Source organism: Vespula pensylvanica, chromosome 12 (assembly GCF_014466175.1).
Source record: "Vespula pensylvanica isolate Volc-1 chromosome 12, ASM1446617v1, whole genome shotgun sequence".
Taxonomy (NCBI): Eukaryota; Metazoa; Arthropoda; class Insecta; order Hymenoptera; family Vespidae; genus Vespula; species Vespula pensylvanica.
This window is the reverse complement of record NC_057696.1, coordinates 5,286,930-5,310,397: the sequence shown is the minus strand read 5'-3', so window position 1 is coordinate 5,310,397 and position 23,468 is coordinate 5,286,930. Positions and strand designations below refer to the sequence as shown.

Sequence of the window (23,468 nt, the reverse complement as noted above, 5' to 3'; positions counted from 1 at the left end):
AAGGACTACGAGCCTAGACTCGGTTTTATACGTTATTTCGGAATCTTCTCTTTTGCTTCTTGCTCTTTTACTTCTTGTAAAGACTAAATCGACAACGTTGTTGCGTTTCGTCGTATAGCGTTCGAACGCTTCCCATAAGAGAAAAACGAATGCTTCTTAACCTGTAGTTTTGATAGTTTTTATTTTTCCTTGATGGAATTATACGATTCGCAGCATGATTCTCCTTTCCCATCGTTTCACGGAAAAGTCGCTCTTGGACGTCGTCGTAAAGACCTCAAAGTGCTCCTTGATGCAAGAATCCTGTTGGGGTTGTCAAACAAACCTACGTGCGCGCTTTTTTCTTTTCCTTTTTCTTTCTTCTCTTTAGACATTGTTACATCTTACGATATCGTTTTAATAACAGTAATAATAAAGATAACGAGGGGCGGCGAGAAAGATCCGACTATCGAACTTTTGCACATTGGAATGTATTATATTTAAAGCGACGAAAGAGAGAAACATTTCGGGCACTCTCATAAATCAGCGACAATAGGATCCCAAAAAGAGCGATTAAAATAATGGCCGGAGCTCGCGCACCGGTTTGACTCGGCTCGTGAGTTTCATGATCGATAGTCGCATTCTGAAGCATCTAGGCGCGCGCGCGCGTGTGTATGCATGTGCGCGGCTGGGAGAGCGAGAGAGAACGGTTTGCTCGGTGTTTCAAAGACTATTATACGACGGCAGGAGGGACTCGGCTGATTTATCACCCTGGAAAGTGTTATATAGGTGTGATCGAGGGTAGGCTCGTAGACGGAGGAACAGCAGGATTTTTGCTAGCACCGCGATACTCGCCTTTGATCTCTCTCTCTCTCTCTCTCGTCGTAACTCGTGATGTCCCAATCAACTAGACGGAAATCGAGTCGAGTCGTTAGGGTTCGTTTAAAGAGAACGACAAATTTCCGAGAAAAGAAACTAGGTCAGCGAGCGCGCGGGCGATCTCCGACTATCTTCCGTTTCGCGAAACGATGAAAAATAATTATTCCTATCTCGTGGACGTCGTAAATGTCATCGAAAATGATTTTACGATCCTTTCGAAGCGGCTGAAAATACAAACAAGATGTTAAAAGCACGAAGCTTTCTACTTTTCGATATGGCTCCGATCGTTAACTATTCCTGGCGACATTATATCCGACTTCGACAAATACGCGAAATCGAGAATTTTATTCGATCCTGTTACTCTTCATGGTTTCCCATAATAATTTTAGAAGCATTAAATCATCCCCGTAACCTTCTTTTCGTTCTTTTATTTTGCGAGTTTACGATCTTGGGTCAGCGTTACCAGATGCTACCCGATCAACGCGGCCAAGTCGATATCGCGGCATTCGTGCGTGCCTTTGCGAGAAACGCGAGTCGTCGTCTCTATAAAAAGCTCGGTCCGAGCAAAAATCTCGGGAAATATGAAAGATTTCGATTTAATGGCATAGTCACCGAGCTTCCGTGGAATTCATGTTGACTTGATCGCGAAATATACTCCTATCTGTCGTGAGTTTATCGTCAAGGAAGAGGGAAAGAAAGAGAGAGGGACAGAGAGAGAGAGAGAGAGAGAGAGAGAGAGAGAGAGAGAGAGAGAGAGAGAGAGAAAAGATCAACGCTTGGTCGAATTCCAAAGGTTTCGGTGTCTAAATTAATTAACGTCCTCTTAAGATTGACGTGACGTCGCTTGGATCGTATTATCTATTACCTTTACGATAGGTATAAATCAAGCATGTCGTCGTCCAATCTCTCGCTAACGCGTTAGCCCGTCCTTCGCCGCTACATTTCTTACCTATTTGTGCGTTGCACCTTGTCGTTTGCGTCTTTAAACGATTTTTACAAATGATTCTACGTAGAATGATCTATACGTAGTACCGGAATGTCTTAGCTAATTAAATGAAATTCTTAGGAGGTAGTAAAGCGCGACATAAATTCGCGATATAAATTCGATGCGAAATAATTGAAGATAAAGCGTAGGCGTAATGAGCCGAATTCCAGAGAATCCGGAGAGGATCGGAGATGGAAAGAGGAGAAAAAAGGAGGACCGAAGAGAGCACCGTTGATGCACCACGGAGGCAGGATTGAGGAACGAACGGTCCGTCCCTTTCGCGATCTTATAAATCACACGGTGGTAGGTACGTCTCTTCCGAGCGGAGGCCACACGCGCTACGAAATAACTCTACCGTCTCTTCATCCCTCCTTTGGTCTTCTTCGTCGCGATAGCCGTGGACAATTGTGGTTAGCGTCGACAATGTAAATTTTCGCTTTCTCGCTCGGCCAATGTCGTAAATCATTCTCGAACTAATTGATGCGAGCAGGGATGGAACGAGCTTTTCGAGGCAAGACCTTTGGGATGTGGATGCGCGCGTGCTACCTGTCAAATAGATCATTTTTTACATAGACCGGACCAAGAGAGAGAGAGAGAGAGAGAGAGAGAGAGAGAGAGAGAGAGCAGTCGACCTACCGGAGTTAGAATCTAAACCATCTACGACGACAGCGTCCATCGATCTGTCACCGACGATACGGACGCTTCTTACGCTTCGTTTCCGCTCTAGTAGATTCATCCTGATCTCGTTGACGGCTTCTTACTTTGCGTACCTGCGACAAAAATAATCACCATCTTTAGCGTCGTTCTCAGCTAGCGCGAATACCGAGATCAGTTACCAGAAACTTTTCGAGCGGGTGAGGAGAAGACGTGGAACGATGATCCCGATGATCTTGAAGATCTCGATGATTTATGGCGTTTCCACTTTCCATCTTCTTCTCGATCTTTTTTTTTTCCTTTACCAAAGTCTCTTGCAACATTAACTCTAAATAGGTATTTATAGCGAACGATGCTGGAAAGATAAAAACTCATTTATCCACGATTATTTCATTTTTAAAACGAATCCTTCGTATCTCCGATGGTATCCCCGATTACCGTCGTATATTTTGACGCAAAGATCTCGCCGTGAATTTGTACGCCTACGCGAACGAGTATCCCACTGTTTGCTTTGCCAATCAAACGTCAAGACTCTAACCGAGAGATTACGTCTCGTCACGCCCAACTCATCGCGAACGTAGCACACTTCGTTACGAAAGGACTGCTTAGAGTCGTGTCACGTGTAACGAGCCAGACCGTGAACTATCAATTATTGGATACGAGATACTTGTCATTTTTTGAGAGCGGAGATACGAGAGGAAGAAAGAGACATCGCGCTTCGGTCTATATGCGCGTTAAAGTAATAGCAACGGGCAAAGAGCTAGCTGTTAGATTTGAAGATCGAAGAAAAACGAGATCGATTTGAATGTATCGCTTGAAGGTATCCTAACGAGCATCGTATTTTATCGAGGACAGCTGTGCAAACAACGAAGCTATGCCAAAGGCAACCAAACGTGTAACGAAAAGAATAAGTGAATCGAGAGAGAACGCGTCTCGTCGTTCGTACTCGTTAATCGCGATCATTGGTAAGAGTTGGACCGAGCGACGTCGCGATCGATCCACCTTCCACCTTCGGGAGAAGATTTTCTTTGAAGAAAGTAGAAAAGTCGATGATTAATCGGCCGACGCGTACACGGAAGGATCTTAAAGGCTTGGTAACATAATATCTCCTATCTCTTGACTTAAATAACCGACGTGCGCGCGACATTACTTTCTATCTTCGCTCAGATAGAGAGAGAGAGAGAGAGAGAGAGAGAGAGAGGGAGAGAGAGAGAAAGTAAGAGAGTGTTTTTAGAGGCAGATTGAGATACTCGGTTATAACTTTCGCGAGAGGAGTCTGCGAGGGAGGCAGCGAATCGCGAGTAAGCTCGTCGTTCGACGTCCGGACGAAAATATACCTCAAACTCGGCAATGGACTATTAATCCGTCCGACTAAGGAGAAGCAGCAACCTTTTCTCTCTCTCTCTCTCTCTCTCTCTCTCTCTCGGTAGCTGGCTTCTGGAAATTCGAAATCTGCATAAAATGGCCCCTTCGAGAAAGAGGCGAAAGAGAGTCGATCGAGTGACCGAGAAATACGATATCGGGCGAAGGCACATGAGACGGATATTAATACGTCGTGCTCGGTGGCACGCGCGCTGCTGCACCTGGGGATGCGGATTTATGCCCGCGTCCCTCGTTATTAATACTTCAAACGCAACGGGATCGTTCCTCCAACTTTTTGGCCGAAACTTTATTTTTCTCGCAGAAAAGACAGAGAAAACGTGTCACTTACCAACTTTTCCAAGAGCGTTCTCGTCCGTTCTAACGCGATTGGTCCTTTCCGAAAGGAAAAGAAGATAAGAGCGGAAGGAATCCATTTAATGCGGGAGGGTCGGCCTGTTCCCCTTTGCTGGCGAACTCTACTTAAGCGGCAGCAAAGCGGAAAAAGACACACCCTCTACCAACACCGATCGACGATTTTCTTTCTTCTTTGGATTTCCACCATTTTCCTTTGTTTTTCGCGGACGAATTTATCCAGGCAGGCGCAAACTCGCGCGCACGAAAATAGAGGGAAAGAAAAGACGCGAGGGAGGGAAGACAAAGCGAGCGTTAATTTATCCGAACGCCGAGTCTGAATCCTGGTGACGGTCGAACGCCCGTAACAATGGCGGATCTCAATGTGCCAAGCATACGTCTTTCTAATATCCAACGTTGAACGGTCTAGAAATTAAACCATCCAAGCGAATCGGTTCACACGATGTAATTACAATGCAGCCACGAGATTTTCCTTCTAAGATATTTTGGTTCGGCTTCGTCGACGAGCTCGCCATTTTGTTCGTTTGAAAAACGAGAAGGCTCGAAGCATGCTCCCATACCATTACACAGGTATGTATTATAACTGCCGAGCTTTAGAGATACAACGATAAGTTTACTTAGTTGGACGAGCGGGCCGTGCTTGAATTGTTGCTTTTATGCTATTTCTCCTCTATTACGTGCACCTTGAGATACGCCGAAAAGAGAGAGAGAGAGAGAGAGAGAGAGAGAGAGAGAAAGAGAGAGAAAGAGAAAGAGAGAGCGAGAGAGAGAGAAAGATAGCTTCGGTGAAATCTTCCTTCGCTCCGTCTAAATTTAAAGTTCCAAACGGCTGCGAGATATACGCGCCAATTCGAAAAAAGATTCTCCCGAGGGAGATTTTTACAATATCGTTCGTTCATTTTCTTCGAGGCATCGCAACCGACCAAGGATTTATCGATTCTTAGCTGTTTGTGTATTGTTACGCCGGATTGAAACGATCCTCTCTTAAATTTCTTCGTGCGTGGATTCATTGCCATTCGAGCGTATTTTTATCACTTAATTCGAACATTTATTTGCTTTTTCTTTTTCCAAATGGGAAGAACGTCAAAGCAGCCTCGCTTTAATTCGATCATTTTTTTGTCATTTCATTGAAACATCGATTGCCTCTTGAAACTTTTAACTCGATTTCGCCTTAATTCATCGCTATTTTTATCGGCACTCGGTCATTGGATACGAGCCACGAATTAATCGTTAAATTCTCTGTTTGCGAGAGAGACGATAGCTTCCATCGTCCTTCCTTTGACCAGGATGCAAAGATCTTTTCCCCGTTTTCTCTTCCGCCCCCCCTCTTTCTCTCTAGTCTCTCTAGTCGCGTTACGTCGAGGAATACCTGTTGCTTTGGAAAATTGCGAACGTCCTTTCTCCGGACGAGCGCCTCCGGAAAATTTTCGCTGGAACCTAAAATACGTTGGAAAAAAAGCGTTGTGCGTTGTTAATCGCGATAACGATAAGAAGGAGAAACGATCGGGTAAAACTCAGCCGACGACGGTCAGCCGAGAGCGAGAGCAGCAGCGACGATCGCGCCGGGTATCGTGAAAAAGAGGAGAGAAAGAAACGACGATTTTCTTCCATCGTTCGCTTCTCGGCACGTTATAGAGCTGGAAGAACGTTCGCGGTTGTCGTTAGCTGGAGCCGAGGCCAGTGACCCACGGTGAAAGGAGAGCCTCTCGAAGGCCACGCCTGTTCTCTTTCTCTCTCTCTCTCTCTCTCTCTCTCTCTCTCGTCTTCTTCGACGATGTCTAATGCCATGTTAAATTACGCGCATCTGTCGAGCGTTCAACGTCGTAACGCCCTCTGCTTCTCGCTTTCCTCGTTTAACGATTCGATTTTGTCTCGTGTTGTCGCTTATCGGTCTCGACGGTCATTTAAGGGTATCTAATCGTTTCGTATCGATCATCGAGACGATAACGTTCCTTCGAAAAGATAGTACCGCGGGTAAATCGACTTATCTTCGCGCGTCGGTTTCTTTATGTGCGCCTGCCTACGTGTAATGTATTCTCTCTTTCTCTCTCGCCTATGAATATGGCTAAGGTCCAGCGAGTGTTCGCTATATTAAGACCGCCTTATATAACGTTCACTCATATCTATGCTGCCACGGTGATGTGTACGGACCTTTAACGTGTACGGTAAAATCGACAATAACGGCCATTGCTGGTACTCTTAAAAGCTACCCTTTGCTTTACTCTCCTCCTCCATTCTTCCTCGACTCTTTCCGTTCGCGTCTACCTTCGAACGTATCTCTACGACGCTTGGAGCGCCGTGGTACGTCGCAATAATCCTGCTCGAATCGTCGTTGAAATTTCCTACGAGTACCGTCCTAACCAATTAACGCAACGTTGACGAATTCCTAACGTAATCTCTCCTTCGTTGACGTTCCTACGCACGTAGGGTAAGTACGGACCACTTGCTTCTGCCAATTAGATTTTCCTGGAAATCAGTCTGGAAACCGAACCGTTCGTTGGTCCGTCGACGAACACGCGCGCCAACTTCCGGGAGCACGGATTCGGCACTTCCGCTTGGCCGCAACCATTTGCTCCAGACATTTTCCATTTTCCTTCCGTTCTCTCGACTCTTGCCGTTCGACGCGCGAACACGAGAATCGCTCGTAAATATTTCTCGATATTTCTCTTCCTCGAGATCGACCGAGCGTCATCTTTTTATGAACGTAATAAACCGATAGTCGAGACCATCGTCTCGATTATTATTCTCCATTATTGTCCTCGATTCCTGAGTAACGGAGGATCCATCCTCGGACAGAGAAAAGGTGCTCGTTCGGTGGAAAGTTTACTCCGTCGTCGCTCTGATTGTACGCTTTTATCACTAGATTTCTCGTTAGAAACGTCTAGCGCGTATCGAGTCTAATGGCCGAATAAAAGAGCAAAAGAAAAGAAGAAAAAAAAAAGAAACGATCCGACGCCGTTCCGACGCCAAGACTCCTAGGACAACGTCTTTCTCTCCCTCGTATTTCCGATCTACGTCGTTCTATCTCCGGTGTGGACTGTCCGAACGATTAACGGTCAACCGAGGGCGTTAATTTGCACGGCAAATATACGACACCCCGTGGTGCTGTCGGTGCGCGCTTTGCCGTCTAACTAAGAGAGGTTTACGAGGGGACCCTTACACGTCCGCATCAAAGTCCGGTGGATCCGTGTAATCGAGCGTGTCCTTTATCTGGGTCATCGAATGTTAAAATCGTAAAGCGCGATTCGATGAATTCGACGAACATCGCGAAAAGACGCTTCTCGTATTTTTCCGACCTCGTTTCGACATTCTCTTTCGAAAAATATATCCCAGATTAAATGCCAGGAGAATCTATATCAGAAATCTATATCGTTTTGTGGTTCCTTGCGAGTCAACGTTTCTTTGTCTTCCGCATGGGAGCGAAAGAGTATCGGGAAGCACGCCGATGTTTCCTAAAAGTGGGACCGATTGTTTGTACGATCGCCAATCTTAGCGAGTCTAGCTAGGCTATCGTTTGTTTGAGTTGGCGTGAAAATCACCGACGTCGATCTAATAGGCACCCGATCGAAAAGAAAATATGCAACGATCGAGATTCGCGATGATGAAAGGGCGGCCTCGCTTCCGCTCCAAAAGAACCGGCCTCTCGATAGACAAGCAACGACTATTTTTTAAGAATACACAGTCTCGTTGATATATAATATCGTATGTATCGCGCTTGAAACTCTTGAAAAAGCATAGACGGGGGTATTAGGATGACGATGTAACGGACGGAACGTTCGAATAAAAAAAACTCCTCCGTCAACGTAAAACGTATGAGAGAGAGGGAGAGAGAGAGAACGAAAAATGAAAAAAGGTAGGTCGTTCTCGACGGAGTACCGTACATGCGTATTCGATACCAATTCGATATTCATACCGAATGCGGTTGTCATTCGTTGCATAAAAAATGAAGGAAATAAAAATCGAAGAGGTTTGAAGAAGAAAGAAAAGAAAAGAAAACGAGAACCAAATTGGTGATCCTACCTGACGTTGTGTCTTCGGAAAAAAAGAAATGATTTATCCCGTCGGGAGGTCACTCGGCCGTGGCTGAGACCATACGAGAATATAAAGTCCGTGAAAGTGAAAGCGAGGGTGGACGCCTTGATGCGAACTGACTGCCGCGACGGTTTCATTCAAGAAGGCGTCTGGGTTGCGTCGCGACGCTTCGCGCGCACGCGCCCCGCCTCGGCGACGTCGTCTAAACACGACCAAATTGACTTTTACTTTTTTCTTTCCATTTCTCGAAACGCAACCCCTCGCTAACGATACCAATAACCGAAAAGAATAAAACGTTGATAGAGGGAATTCGAATTAAAGCGATAATAGGAGAGGAAAACGTAAAAAAAAAAAGAAACAGTATAAAGAAAGGTTCGCGTTCTCTTGAACCTCGTCAATGAATAGAAGAGCCTTTTGAGAAACATCGTTCGGAAGAACGAGTGTTCGTTTATTCGAGTCTTTTAATGCAGGCGCCAAATCTGGCGTGTCTTCTACGTTGAAGAAGATAATTATTGTCGATATTATCGGGAGCCTGCCAATCCTTCGAATCGGAATTATTCTCGAATAGAACTTCCGAGACAACGGTACCTTTAGAATCGACGCAACGTATTCCAAAATTTCCACGAACGTGTCCATTCAATTTGCGTGCTTAACTCGCGTCTAATGGTTCTAAAAATAAATGAGAGGGTTACTAGTCGATGCTAAGCTCATGCTCGGCACGACGTGGAATGTTCATTCATTATGAGACCTACATTCGCGTTTGATAATTAAAATCTACGTTAAAGTTTCTTCGAACGGCGCAACGCTAGAAAAGAAATCCGGCGAAGAGCTCTCGCGTTCGATCGAATCTTAAGGGCTACGTTCGCATCGACTGTACCTAAAAATAATTAACAGAAGTATCCAGAGTCCTTCGTTAAAAATGCAGCAAAGCGTTTGCCGTGGTTGATACTAAAAAAAGAAATCCCTCGGCGATGAAGTGAAACGGTTTCTATTCATTCAATCCCGGAGCTAAAGTCACGTTTCCTAATCCTAAAAATAAATGACTGGGGTATCAACGGTGCTAGGTTTCTAGTTTCCGATAGAGCCCATGAAGTGCTTGCTTCCTACTAGATGCAATTTAGCATCTTTTCGTCGTTCCTAACCGTGGAGAGGAGAGGGGGAGGGGGAGGGGAAGGGAGGGAGCGGGAGAGAGAGGGAGAGGAAGAGAGAGAGATTTTTTCGAGCAACGTGCGCAGTCGTTTCTCTCGCGAGAGGAGGATTCAAAACAAGTCCCCTTAGAAGCTTCTCCGCCGTTCAAAAATAGAGCGATGGAATGACACGGAGAAGCGGATACCGTAATATTTTAGAGTGTCACCGGAATAAAATACGTCGGTATCCAGGCAATTACCTCGACGTAGATTAGATTCCCTTCCTGGCTAGCGAGGACGATTGGTCCTTTGTCGTTTGCGATTGACTCGATCGACTTGCGCGCACGTTTGGTATATAGGTATGGTTTTCGTGAAAGTCAGCTTAAGGGAGTAGGGTAAGGAAGCCGAGGAGGCAGGACCGTTCGTAAATGCGGGTGGTGACGTCGTTTAAATTTGGAACGTCGTCCGCTCGGAAATAGAAGTCTCTCCTTGCCTTACCTTGCGAACGCGATACCACTTATCCCTGGATCATGTTCCTTCGATTTTTACGATCTCCTCTCTTCGTTCGGCTTCTCTCCTTCGAGCGCTTCTTTTATCTCTACGCTGCGCGATTTCTGATCCAGTTCGTCGATTAAATCTTACTCGTAGACCTATTTATGGTTCCGATATTCTTTTCTTTTTTTTATTTCATATCTCGTACTAAATCTCGAGCGTAGATAATCTTTGACACGATAATTTCACATTTTCGTTAACGCCAATATATCCGTTCTAACGCATCGATCCGAAGAAAATTTGAAAAAAAGAAAATACGTAAGAATTAGTGAAATTAATGTTACTTGCGAATAAAAGAAGACATAAAAGTTTCTAAACTACCTTTGAAAGAGTAAGCTTATTGCGCGTGATACTTATTGGTTTCCTCGAGTACACGCGTGTACGATCATTGCCTATCGTCAGGAGTACATTTAGTCCCGATGGATTGCCGTCGGATGGCGCTCGAAACTGCGATCATAGATCGTTGACATCGATCGCTAAAGATCGTTATCACGATCTCTAGAATTTCAATGATTCGTCGCTGGTCTCTTCTATCCTTGGCCGACTTTTGTTGTAAAAAGTAACGCTGGAAAGGTTGCAAAAATGGTCGTTAGAAGAAAAATAAAATACTTGCGGTATATGTGGCTCGTGTTATCATTTTTTTTTTTTTTTCAAAATCGTTTTCTTTATTTTGTAGAAAACTGCGTGATAAGTACACCAATAATCTTGCAATGTCGAAATGTTGCCGATTTATATCGATGGGCACACGAAGGGGACTGTCCGGAACAAGTTATACTTTCGATTGAATTCACATCGATAGGCTTATATTCGATCGACGTTCGATTGTTTTTAGTTTTTTTTTCTTCTTCTAATTCGACGGCTCTCTCTCTCTCTCTCTCCCCTTCTCTCCGACTTTTTCTTTTTTACTTTTTTTCTTCTGATCCGAACAGCCTCCGAGAGGCCCGAATATACTTTTTTTTTTTTTTTTTCTAGCAAGCCAGAGCAGTGAACAACGAACATCTTTTTTCCCTATGTGGTATTGGTACAATCCTACTGTATAAAAAACCGTAGAGTACGCGGCACGGCGCAGCGCGCCCGAAGATGCACGCGAGCTTGCACGCGCATGCAAGCGCGCATGCCATGTTGTACGGTGACTCGCGTCTTACCTCGAGCGCGCTCGCGAAGCGCGCGATTTTCGAATAACGTTGAGCTTCGTACCTTTTCCGGATGAGTCTCGTTTTATTTTACTTTAGTTTAGTTTAGTTTAGTTAGTTTACTTTACTTTACTTTTTTTTCCTGTAGAAGCGACCTACTACTTTAAAATGACACTGTTTCTACAACATCGATCGATTACTTTGAAAAAAGGTTTTCCCAATTTCTTTCTCTCACTCACTCTCTCTCTCTCTCTCTCTCTCTCTCTCCCCCTCTCTTATCATTTCCTGCTTTGTATAATCGCGACAATGAAAAGTCATTACTTCGTTCGAACGACACACGACGCGGTCTCATTTTATTTCCCCTATCCTTCCCTCCCGTTTCCCCACTTTTCCACAATTCCTTCCTTTCTTTCTATTCTTTTTTTTTCTTTTTTTTTTTGTCAAAGACACTGCGCGTTCCCGAAACAACAACGAGACATTTACAAATTTTGATTAGGAAACATTTTAATTCCGTCAGTCAGCGGGTCTGTGCATTGATGATGTTAATGATGATGTGATTATTATTAATATTATTATTTATTTATTTATTCATTATTATTATTATTATTATTATTATCATTATTATTATTATTATTATTATTATTATTATTGTTGCTGTTGTTATTATTATTCTTTGCTTAATTTTTTTCTCTCGCTCTTTCCCTTTACGCGTGTTTTTTTAAAAATTTTTTTTAACAAGAAAAATGTACGCTCTACGATGAGGAGTCTCGGAGAGTTTTGGACGTTATTTCTTCGCACCAAAATTTTTTCTATCTATCTTTCTTTCTGTCTCTCTCTCTCTCTCTCTCTCTCTCTCTCTCTTTTTCTCTCTCTGTCGAGTATATTCTCTCATCGCGAGGGACTAGACACACCAATCTTATTAACAGTACGATATAATTATAGCTTAGAAACGAAACAAAAAAAAGGATATAGAAAAAATTTTCTTTTTTCTCTACTTCTTCCGCTCTTTCTTTCGTTTTCTTTATCTTGGCGCGCGCGAGCACGTCAAATACGAAACTCCGTTGCGCGTCTCGAACGACTCGGAGTTGGCTCGTTAAAACTCGACGCTACGAATAAATTTTGTTTAGAACACACCTCGTGAAATCACATTATTATTCTTATTTAATTATAATTATTATCTCATCATTATTATTATAATTATTTTGCGCCTAAGATGACCGCCTCTATCGCCGCCGAGGAAAGAAAAGAAAAAGAAAATGATGATTGAAACAACGTTATTTTTTTCGAACACGTTCCTTTCCCCCTTCTCCCCCCCCCCCCCGCTCCCTCTATCTCTCTCCCTCGACGGTCCGGGTGGTCTATTTCAATATTTTTAATGACAATAGCTAGAGTTTATCGACCGATTTACTTCGACGAGCGGACGTACGGCTCGGCGTGACTAGATTCATTGGAGAGTTCTCGTTGAGCCGACTACGACGATAAGGAACGATCGAATCTACTATTTTCGTCAAAGTCGAGAAAATTTCAACGCGTACGTAATGCGTATTAACGCTTATACCATCCCGCGTACATAGGACGCGCACAGATCACATCGCACGATGATTTTGTCAAAACGCGTCTGTCCGAGATCAATTTATCGTTTCGACGCTCGTCGATCGTTCCTACGCGCTGTACGAATACGACGAACGAAACAGAGAAACAAAAAGAAAAAAAAAAAAAAAGACTAATAATCAGATGATATGTATTTTCCAATATACCAAGGAACGTCATAAAACGTGAGACGTCTTGTACACATATTAACAATATATAAAAACAAATACAAAAAAATAACAAATCGAAGGGTCAAAGAACGATCGAAACAACGATCTCGTCGACGAATTCCCATTTGCTTTGGCACTCGACAAGATCTTTCGAGATCGACAAAATTCGAGAGAAGAAAATAATAAAATGGCAGAAGCGTCGTCTTGAAAGTCGTGCATTTCGATAAGTATCGAACCGAGATCCAACGCTCGAACCGAGCCGTTCGTCCGAGTGAAACAGCTAATTGGACTCTCTCCAATGGAAGATCGTGTCTCTTCGATTGGCGGGCGAGTTTGAAATACCTCCTCGTCGTTCGTCCTCTTCCTCTTTTTTTCTTTACTTTTCTTTTCTTTTCTCTCTCGTTTGCGTCGAAAGGCCACGATTTCATAATCTTCGCTCGTACCGCGAATCTCGTTAACAAATCGTTAAATTATCGCGCGCTATAGAATCTTCTAACGATTAATGATAATTAAGAGATTTTTCCTAGACGAATTTCTTTCGGATTTACTTTCCATTAATCGCCCGCGCATAAACTCGGTCTAGTAAGCGATCTAAGGTAACTTCCATTGTCATTTCACTTCTTACGTTTTTTCTCCTTTTCTTTTTTCTTCTATTTTTTTCTTTAAATTCAATCTAAGTTAATAACATTTACAATTTAATTGAGACTTGCACAGAACCCATTGCATTTTCTTTTCGTTCTCTATCTTTCTCCCTCTCTTATCTCTTCGCTGAACGCGTATCATCTCACTCGATCGCAAGGCCACGTCGATGACCCAATCGTTAATAATACGGTTACGATTGATCCTCGCCATTTAAATATTGCATGCGCGTTGAACACATTTTGAGCGATGGAGAAACGATTTCTTTGCTTTTTTATTCTCCCCTATTCCACTCTATATGAAAACTTTGCCAATGCGAACGTTATTGCGAACGTTGTTTCGCAACGTGCGTCGAGAGAAACACGGGGTCGAATTTCGTTTGTAAAACTGCCCGGACATGTATATTTTCTCAAAAGGCATGATAGCGGACTTTTGGGTAAACACTGCTCTCTCCCTCTCTCTCTCTCTCTCTCTCTTCCAACCCTCTTCTTTCCTCTCCTCCCAACTCTCTCTCTCTCTCTCTCTCCTGCTTCTCCTCCGACTCTGTCGTCGTTATACGTTATTTTTTACGCGCCGAACGAATTCGATTATCGAATCGCGATGGGTCGATTCACGGTCGCGTGATTCGTGGTAGAACTCGCGAGATTCGAAGGAACGCGACGTCGCGCGCTACTTGGCCGAGTATCACCTAAAACCGGAACAGCGAATATCATTTCAATTAAAATTACTAATATTCGTTTCATTCGAGTTTCGCCGATATAGAACGGGCTATGAACAATTTTACCCAATGGTCGTACTTTCCAAAATATTTACAGGCATCGTCTACGTAACCTTACGTGGAATTTTTCCAATTGCGATCGCACCGAACGAAAAATATCGTCTTCCAAAATTGATCGATACGATCAAACGATTTGCTCGAAGGAAAGATATTTAATACGGTAATAGCATTCGTGATTTCATCGAGTCGAGAATTCGTCGAGCGAAATAACAGTTTTCGGTCTTACGGCGTATCTCGAAGGATGAAACGAGTAGGCCTACGAAGATATTTTTTATGACGTACTACAGATTTCAAACGGCGATACATTGGGACAATCGTTGCGATACGCGTTAAACGTAATTTCCTATTGTTGTATAAATTGAGAGCGGGATAGAATATCCTCTACGAGCAACAAGTCGCAAGTAGGTTTCAAGTATTTCTTAACCTCGGACGGCGATATTTTTGCTCTCAATGACAACGATAGAAAAATACTCGAGCCTGATCGTGAACGACTTGCAAAATTTTTCTACGTGGATAATCGGATCGAGTTTCGGTCAAAGAACGCAACATTTTGGAAGCTACGACCTCTGGCGGGGAGCACATGTCACGCAGCCCGTTCGCGAATAAAAGCTTCTTTTAAAACACATTTTTCCTATCGTACTCGGCGCGCTCCAGTTTCAGCCGACTCGTTTCTTTTTTCTTTTTTTCCTTTTTTTCGAATCGATCTCGCGGCTAGCTCGTGACACGCGACGCACGCGATCCGCGAATCGCTGGAGGGAAACGCGTCGGAAAATGGTTCGCACCTGTTTAAACTTTCCTTCCCCTTCGTCGGATTTCTTTTCGTTTAAAATTACAATAATTGGTGACTTCTCATGAGATACTCGGGTGATTCGTTCCGTCCCGGGAAGCGTATCCGAGCTCGGGCTCGACGAGACGCGAGTCGATCTACCAAATTCTCTATCTATCCTTTACTTAATTTTTCCTTTTTTTTTCTTCCTCTCCTCTTCCTCCTCCTCTTCTTCGTCTTCTTCCTTCGCGTCAGAAACAAATCGTCGAAGAAAAGATCGCGGGTAGGAACTTTGGAATACAGCGGAGACCTACGACGTATCGTTCTATTTCTTTTTACTCGTTTACCGGATTTAAACTACGCGCCTAGGAATTAATCTCGAATCCGAATTCATTCGCGTCGGCCTATTTCGTACGAAAATAGATCGACGAAGGTCGCCGTGTAAACAATTTCTTCTAGCTATTAATCGATTAATTAATTAATTAATTATTTGATCTCGCGCAACTCCTCTCGTCGACGCCGAGACTCGAAAAGGCAACGACCGGGTACGGATCTCGTCCTATTTCGTCAAAAACTGAGGCCTTATCTACTCGAATAATAATAAAAGTAGCGTGTGTTTATATCAGACGTATGTACGCAGGGCCGTACGAAACGTGGATGGATATGCGCCGCCGTCAAATTCGAATATACGCGACTGGCGAAACGAGCCCCCCGATGGCCACGCGTCCTTCGAACGCGTCCTTGTCGATTTCCTCCTAATCTCCGTCAATCGGGTCGTAGCTTTTCAAAGCGTTTGAAAAAGAAGAGTGCCATCGATCGATCACTAAAACGTGAACGTCTCTGGTTTTCTCTTCGCTTTCAAGGAAAAGGAAAAAAATATATATATATATAAAGCATATCCTTTGCAACGAGAAAACCTACGAGAATGAAAACGTACGTGTTTAGACAAGGAAAAGAAAAGGGACGAATCAACGATCGTTAAAAAAACGTGGCCATCTTTTTGAAAAAGAGAAAGACGCGCGTGTCCCGCGAAGAAAAAAAAAAAACATCACTTTCGTACGGCCCGGCACCGAGAGCGTGCCAGCTCATATCTTTAAATGGTATGCGTGTTCGTAACGTATATTGGATGTTTACTTTTAATCGGTATTGTAGCATATAATTTTTAGTCGTAATAATTATATTGTGATATTGAACTACCTAATCTAATATTTACAAAGTTTCTTTCCTTCTTATTTTCGCTCTTGGCACTACTTTTTCATCTCTTTCTCTCCGTTTTTTTTTTTTTTCGTTATTTTGCCCTTTCAACTCTCAATTGGTCTTCCTTCCCTAACACGCTCGCATTTATTCCTTTCTCTCTTTCTCTCTCTCTCTCTCATTCTCACTCATTCACTCTCGTCTGCCACAATTTCTCGATAAGAGAAGGCAGATCGCGAATATCGCCAATAAATAATTTACTAAGTCTTTTCTCGAAGAAAACTTTTGCGACACTGTTGCGAATCGTCCATTATTCGATTCCATCGACGTCGAAGGGGAGGCGAGCGATAGATTTTCTTCTCCCTTATTACGGTCCAGTCCTATGTCCCTCTCCCTTTCCCCCCCCCCTCTCTCTTCCTCCCTTGGAACGAGATTACATGGAAATAAAATAGCAGCATCTCAGCTTATACGAACTCTTCGTTTCTCTCTCTCTCTCTCTCTCTCTCTCTCTCTCTTTCTCTCTGCAAGATTTAATCTCTCCCTCTCCTATGTATCGCGCTTTGGAATAGTATGAGATCTGCAGGATAGCGTTTATATAGTAAAAAGAGAAAGAAACGAAGAAAGAGCGACAGAGGGAGAGAGGAAGAGAGAGAGAAGAAAAAGAAGAGGACTAGGTATTCCTTTCTTGTTCTCTCTCTGTCTCTGTCTCTGTCTCTCTCTCTCTTTCTCTCTCTCTCTCTCATTCCGTACTCTACTCTCTCTTTCGGCGTCGTTCTCGCTTGGTCCTCGAACCAAAAGCAATGGAGAGAGAAGTCTTGCGTAGCCGTTGCTATTGGTCGTAGTTCAGTCTTCAAGTGGCGCACCGCGAAGAAAGAGTAGGAGGATCGTCGTGTCGTCGGTGTCGATGGTCGATGACGCTGTCGAGAGAAGAGTCTTCTTTTTCTTCTTCTTCTTCTTCTTCTTCTTCTTCTTCTTCTTCTTCTTGAAAGGAAGGAACGCTCGCCTCTTCCTCGGACACGAGGATCCACCACCACTGGCCTCGGATCAGACGCGTTTCTGCCGATGGTGATGCTGCTCCTGTTGACTCTCGTCCGTTTCACAGGGCACCACCGTCAGAGTGGACAGATTGCTGAGGTTGCTACTGGACTCGGAATAGCTGGACAGGGTGGACTTTTTCGGTGGCGTCGGTGCCCCCACCGCCGACGACGACGACGTACTACTACTAGCAGAACTTGGAAACTTGCGAAACATTTTCAGCAGGGAGCTACCCGCGCTGTGACAGCGTACTATTTGTTCCGGTGGCTCCAACAGTGCCGATTGGCTACGATACGGGGGTGGACTCTCGCTATCGAAGATAGTCCGGTTTGGTGGTGGCCGTATGCACTTTTGGTAGATCTCGCTTTCCTAAAAAGTTGACATTGTTTTTCTTAAAACGTTCGCTCTCTGGATAGGATTAATGATAAGGTAAACAATGCCCGCGGGTGAGTATTTACCGCGCGAAGTGCGATCTAAAGCGAATGAATGGTTAAACGATCTTAAAGTATTTTTATCGAAATCAATACTCTCTCCCCTTTGGCGCTAACACGCTTAACGAGATGATTATATATTATTCGTGGTAGAACGTTAGGAGGATGGCGCGCGTACCACTCGGGGAGCGGTTTATTCAAAACGGTATTTTACGGCGCGCACCGTGTAAAGCCTTCGCTACGATTTCCGTACGAATCGCGCGCGAACCTTTTTCCGCGCAGCACAAGCCGGGAACGGGTGTCGGAAGACGCGAGACGCTTTGAAGTCGAACAACGTATTTTCTAGCGGATCGCGCAGAATCGAGATCTTTCCGCGCTCTCGATCGTGGCTTTTATTACCGATCGTTCGATCGGGTACAATATCGATCTCTCGTTGGGTCTCGCCGGGATACGCGAATCGTCTCTTTCCTCGAAGTAAACGTGAAAATAAATGGAAGATGTTGCGTCTTTGCTCGCGTCACAAATCGCGCGTTATCGCGTGTTTTGACTACGAGATAGAGTAGGAGGCGCGGCGGTGGCGACGACGACGGCGGCGGCGGCGGCGGCGGAGGAGGCAGAGAAGGGAGAGGTGGAGAAGGAGGAAAAAGAACTCACCTGCAAGGGGTCACGAAGATGCAGATTGGTTTGCGCCCCGTAAGGGCGTTCCTCGCCATCCGGGAGCTCCAGCCGCGGAGGTAGATTGAGGGCGAGATCTTGCCTCACGCTACCTGTCCTGATCGCCCTGTCTCTCGCTGCGGCGACCATCGCTTCTTGCTGAAGGACATCACCCTGTCCACGAACGGCGGCAGCTGCTATTCGAACGCCTCGAGCCAACGCGTTTCCGTTTGTTGCCTCGCCACCCCCTCCGTCTCTACGTCCACCTCCACCTCCTCCTACTTCGCCTCCTTCTCTTCCTCCTCTACGAACGTCCAATGCCGAACCCATCGATAGCATCTGTTTAAAAGACAGAAAAGTACATGGTTCCGTTAGTTTCGTCGTAGTCATGTTAGGGTCGTCGTTAGCCAAGAAACAAGGTACGATTGGATCGGCCAAAGTACAAGAGATTTTCCGTCCCGTTTTCTCTTGCTCGTAAAAGCGTCTGAGTTCGGTCTAGCCGGCGAGCGGAGCCAATTTAAGGTCACTCTACGAGACAGAGAGAGAGAGAGAGAGAGAGAGAGAGAGAGAGAGAGAGAAATCGCCTTTGCTCGGGTCGCGTCGGGAAAGTGTCATTTCTTGTTCTTTTTTTTTAAACGCGCGCGATAAATTCCGACAGAGCCGAGACGTTCGTCGTTCGACAAAGCCAAAGACCGAAGAGTTGCCCAATTCGGTTTTCCTTTCGGGGGGACTGCCTATGCAACGTTAATTAATCCCTATCGCTAGCACGGTCTTCGTATAATAATAACGCGGATGCACCCGCGCGTCACGGCTCAGAATCTCTTTGACGTAAGCCGGAAGTTTCTATGAATATGTTAAAGCTGCGCCAAGATATAAAGCTCGCGCGTAGACCTGGCCTTTGGCTTTCGTCGCTTCCTCCCCGTGAAACTCGAACGAACGATATCCGAATTTCCATCCTCGCTCTCTCTCTCTCTCTCTCACCCCTCGATCTTTCTCTTACTTGTTACTTTTTCTGTTGTTTCCTTTCTTTCTCACCCGCTCGTTTCGATCGCAACGGACGTTCTTCCATTTTCATTGCAAAAAAAAAAAAAAGAAAAGATCGTTCTAACGCGATTCCTTAATTCCCATCTCTCGCATTAATCTCGATACGATCGATCTCGCTTTAACGATAATCGCTCGCATAATTCAACCGTTCGCGCGAAGGAGAAGGCATGACGCGGTCGCGATTGACGCAAATGCGCTCGACCGAGCGGAACGAGCGCGTTCGACCATTTCGAATAATCGCGGCTCGAACGCGCGCCAAATTTAAAAATCATGCCAATTTCCATGAAAACTTGTTGCGGCATCCAAGCGCTTCATTCCGTTCGCTTGGCTTTTATTCGTTGCTTCGAGAGGATAAAAGAGAGAAAAGGAAAATCGAGCGGAGACGAGCCATCGACTGACCACTGGTCGCCAGTTCGTCTGAAACGATCGTCGGTTTCGTCTCGTCTCGTCTCGTATTTTGGCAGTGGCGAATCACGCCCAGAAACACACATACGTATACGTCGGAGACGAACGCATTCACAGCTATTATATATGCAATTCGTACCGTGACGAAGACAATCGTCCGTGACCAGCTCGATGTATAAATTCCTTGGCCACGCCACTGTTTCTTCGATAATCGTCCTACGATCGCAATTACAATTTTATCGACATGCCGCGGAAATTAGAAAATCTTCAAACCGTAAGGAACGATCGAGAGAGACGGGAAATCGATTGGACGAAAGAAAGAAAATAACGGTAGAGGGAAAAAAATATAGAGATTAAAGAAGTCGGAGCGGCGATAGCGCGGAAACGAAAAAAGCAAAAAATCGTCGTTTTTCTCGGGGGCGGTGCTATCAACGAACGGAGAGCGTGTGTGTCCGTGCGTGCGTGCGCGCGCGTGTGTGCGTGCGTATGGGAGAGAGAGAGAGAGAGAGAGAGAGAGAGAGAGAGCGCGTTGCGAATTCCGAGGTTATCGTCTCGAGTCGTTCGCTCTCAATGACGTCTTATCGTACGAGTTGAAATTTGTCTCTCCACCTCGACGTACGACGAATGTATCGAAGCGTACGCGTGCGTGCGTGGGAAGTTTGAAAGAAAATGAAGAAAGTAGAGAAACGCGCGACTCGACGTAGCGAGAGACTAGCTCGGCGCCCTAGATTCGTACGTTCCTATCACGACGATCGACCGCCCTCGTTTCTTCTCCCTATCGTACGTAGAAACGTACACCGTTGGGAGCTTCTTAGATTTAACCCGAAGAAACGCTCCGCGTCGGACCTCCTCGTCTCTTTCTCCTTTTCTCTCCATTTTCTTTTTCGCCCGTTAGGTACGGCGAAGCGCGCGAAACTCGATTCGAAAAAGGGCTTTCGCCGAGTGGCTCGAGTTAAAGCTTTAAAGGGGTTCTCCGCGTTTCCACGGAGGCCGTCGAAAGGGAAAGCTCGAGCGGGTGTAGTTGAAGCGTTAGCAGGAGAGTAGCAACGGGAAGAGAAGGACGAGGCGTTCGAGGGGCGGTGAGACGCCTGCTGCTGTGCCTCGCACTGGTATTGATCGGACACTACGGCTCCAGAGAAGACTAGAGACGCGTATAATGTCCACGGGGTACGTTCTGAGAGCGAGAGCGAGAGCGAGAGAGGGTGAAGCTGGTCGATCGATCGACGAGAGAGAGAGAGAGAGAGAGAGAGAAAGATCGACTTCTCGAGGGTGCCGCGATACCGATTCTCCGTGAACGTTTCTCTAAACACGTGGTATGTGTGCCCACGATTCACTTTGAGATCTTCCAATTAATCGAGTAATTTCCTTTCCGAACGATTAATTCGATTCGTTGAATCTGGACCAAAGTGGATGCTGCGCGAAAAAAAGACTGTCCTTTTTTCCGATACAACTGTTGTCGTATCGACGGAGAAGGAGAGACAGAGTAAGAGAGAGAGAGAGAGAGAGAGAAAGAGATAGAGAGAGAGAGAGAGCGCGAAATTGATAAGGATATAAATGTTTTCTCTTGGATTATCGCATCGACTCGCTCGTCTCGACGGTGGTGTAAAATCAAGATTCGCGCCGATGGATCGAGATCGATCGGATCGATGGTTGTCCTAGGTTGATGTAATCGTCGATACGTGTACATATATACATACATACATACATACATATATATATATATATATATATATATATATATATACACGTATATACACGTTCGTTAGATATACATTTATAGAAGTCTAACATAGGCTAGCTACATAGGTTCGATCCGGCGTAGCACGTGTAATCGGGCTGCCAATTATCGTTATCGCCCAAGGCCACGAGACGGATAGGTTCCATCGGACGGTGGACGATAACTACGACGACGTTGTCTTTGCCGTCTACGAGCGGTTACGCGCGACGCGACGATGCGATTAAAATATTTTTACAAATGTATAAACTTTCTTTTTTCCTCTATAAAAATGCGCTAATCCCCAAACTGCACGATAAGCGGCATAACAAATTTACGTAGACGTTGACAAAGAAAAAAAAGTCGATAGCGATAACGCTGGCATCCGAACGCTGCCCCCGCTCTCTCTCTCTCTCTCTCTCTCTCTCTCTCTCTCTCTCTCTCTCTCTCTCTCTCGTGATCTGAAAATAATGGTGACTAGTGGCGAGGACGAGTCGACGATAACGACGGTCACGACGATATTGTTTCGACTACGTCGGTGCTATCGTACTTTTTCGCTTTCGAAGAAGTACAGTTTCTCTCCCTCTCCATCGGACTTTTCTCAACGACGAAATTCTATAGCTCGTAATGCCCGGAAGAGGATTTTCTCGCCTCCCTCGTCGATCGTCGATTGCGACGTAAAAGCTTCGAACGTGACGCAACCTGTGGCCATTTTCACGAGTACCCGCATGCAACACTTATACGCGGATCATAGATACGTACGCACACGTACACACTTACGTAACTTCCCAGCAGACGCTTCCCGTTTGACGGAGATAACGCTAACGAGGGCCAGATAATAGTGTCGGGAGTCTAGACGGTTAATTACAAGAAGACCTTTAAAATGGCGTGCGCGAGCGAGTGCGAGCGCACTTACGTGCTCCCGCTTTTAGTTTTCGCGTCTACATACGCGTACCCAAAGCGCGTTTGTTTGTCGACCCTAGCGATAAGTTTACCTCCGCGGCGGCAGGCCACTTTGACAGGAAACTTCTCTTAATTTCGACCCGTATATTTTTCTTCAGATCTCTTCCTCTCCGGACTTTGTTATTTTTTCGTCGAGGGAGTTCCGTCTGGTCTCGATATCGAACTCCGTATCTCGGATTAATCATTCACGACGAGCGTTGCCAGAGTCGAGCGCACGTGCGAAGGTTTCGTTCGAGTGCAAAAGTCCAAATCGATTTCAAAAGAGAAGAAAAAAGTACATCCTTTTCTCTTCTCTTTCATCCTTTTCATCGATTTTACTCGCTAAACCGTCAAGGTAATTTCCTGCGAAGGCTCGCCTTTTGTAACCGTCCAATAAGTCAACGGGAATCGTGGAATTAGAGGCATTGTTGTGTCGGGAAGATCGACGTAAATGCATTCTCGTAAATTGTATTCGTACAATGGAAAGCGACGAGTGGCAATGGCGCGTAACGTGCCTTCCTCCTCCTCCTCCTCCTCCTCCTCCTCCTCCTCCTCGTCGTCGTCGTCGTCGTCGTCGTCGTCGTCGTCGTCGTCGTCGTCATCGTACAGGTGCACCAGACTCGTACGAGACTCGTCGTAATTAAGCTACGCTTTCCCGAAACTCTTTTTCTCGCTTACGTTTCACGAGACTCTACGAGCAAATGAAATTGGCCAAAAATGCTTAAGATAGTACCGATAAACGCTTTATCCTTATCGTGCGAGTCGATAAAAACACGTCACACGATTGATCTTTCAATGAATTCAAGCTTACACTGTTCGCGTGTAACGAAAGAAATAAATAACGAATTAAATGCAGAAATTTTTCAAAAATGGTTTAACGCGATCGTGGAAAAAGACGGCCCGCGACTCGACCAACGTTCTTACGCTTCCACCTACGTATCGTCGTACCCTCATTAACGTTTAATTAAATTAACGTAAAGTACGAGACCCCGTGTTTAAAAATAGATAGGAGGAGTTTGTTGCGAGCGCGAGTC

At 45.1% G+C, this 23,468-nt stretch overlaps 1 protein-coding gene and 1 long non-coding RNA gene across 3 annotated transcripts in view; both read right to left on the bottom strand.

The window, feature by feature from the left end:
• Positions 1-1,607: 1,607 nt before the first annotated feature.
• LOC122633411 lies at positions 1,608-8,525 on the bottom strand. Of its 2 annotated transcripts, none has more exons than XR_006328107.1 (3): positions 8,249-8,525; positions 2,477-2,849; positions 1,608-2,386 (listed from the first exon to the last, which is right to left on the bottom strand). It is a non-coding gene; the product is annotated as an uncharacterized LOC122633411 (long non-coding RNA). The 2 variants fall into 2 exon arrangements; XR_006328106.1 differs by lacking the exon at positions 8,249-8,525 and having other exon boundaries at positions 2,477-2,610; positions 2,677-3,689.
• Positions 8,526-10,556: 2,031 nt separating this feature from the next.
• The window catches only part of LOC122633405 (DNA N6-methyl adenine demethylase-like), a 52,067-nt gene continuing 39,155 nt past the window's right edge, over positions 10,557-23,468 (bottom strand). The window contains exons 3-4 of the mRNA XM_043821234.1: positions 18,330-18,668; positions 10,557-17,613 (exon numbers count right to left, since the gene is read on the bottom strand). Coding sequence (XP_043677169.1) covers positions 17,254-17,613; positions 18,330-18,668 — 699 coding nt within the window. The 3' untranslated portion in view covers positions 10,557-17,253. The remainder of the gene's footprint in view (positions 17,614-18,329; positions 18,669-23,468) is intronic.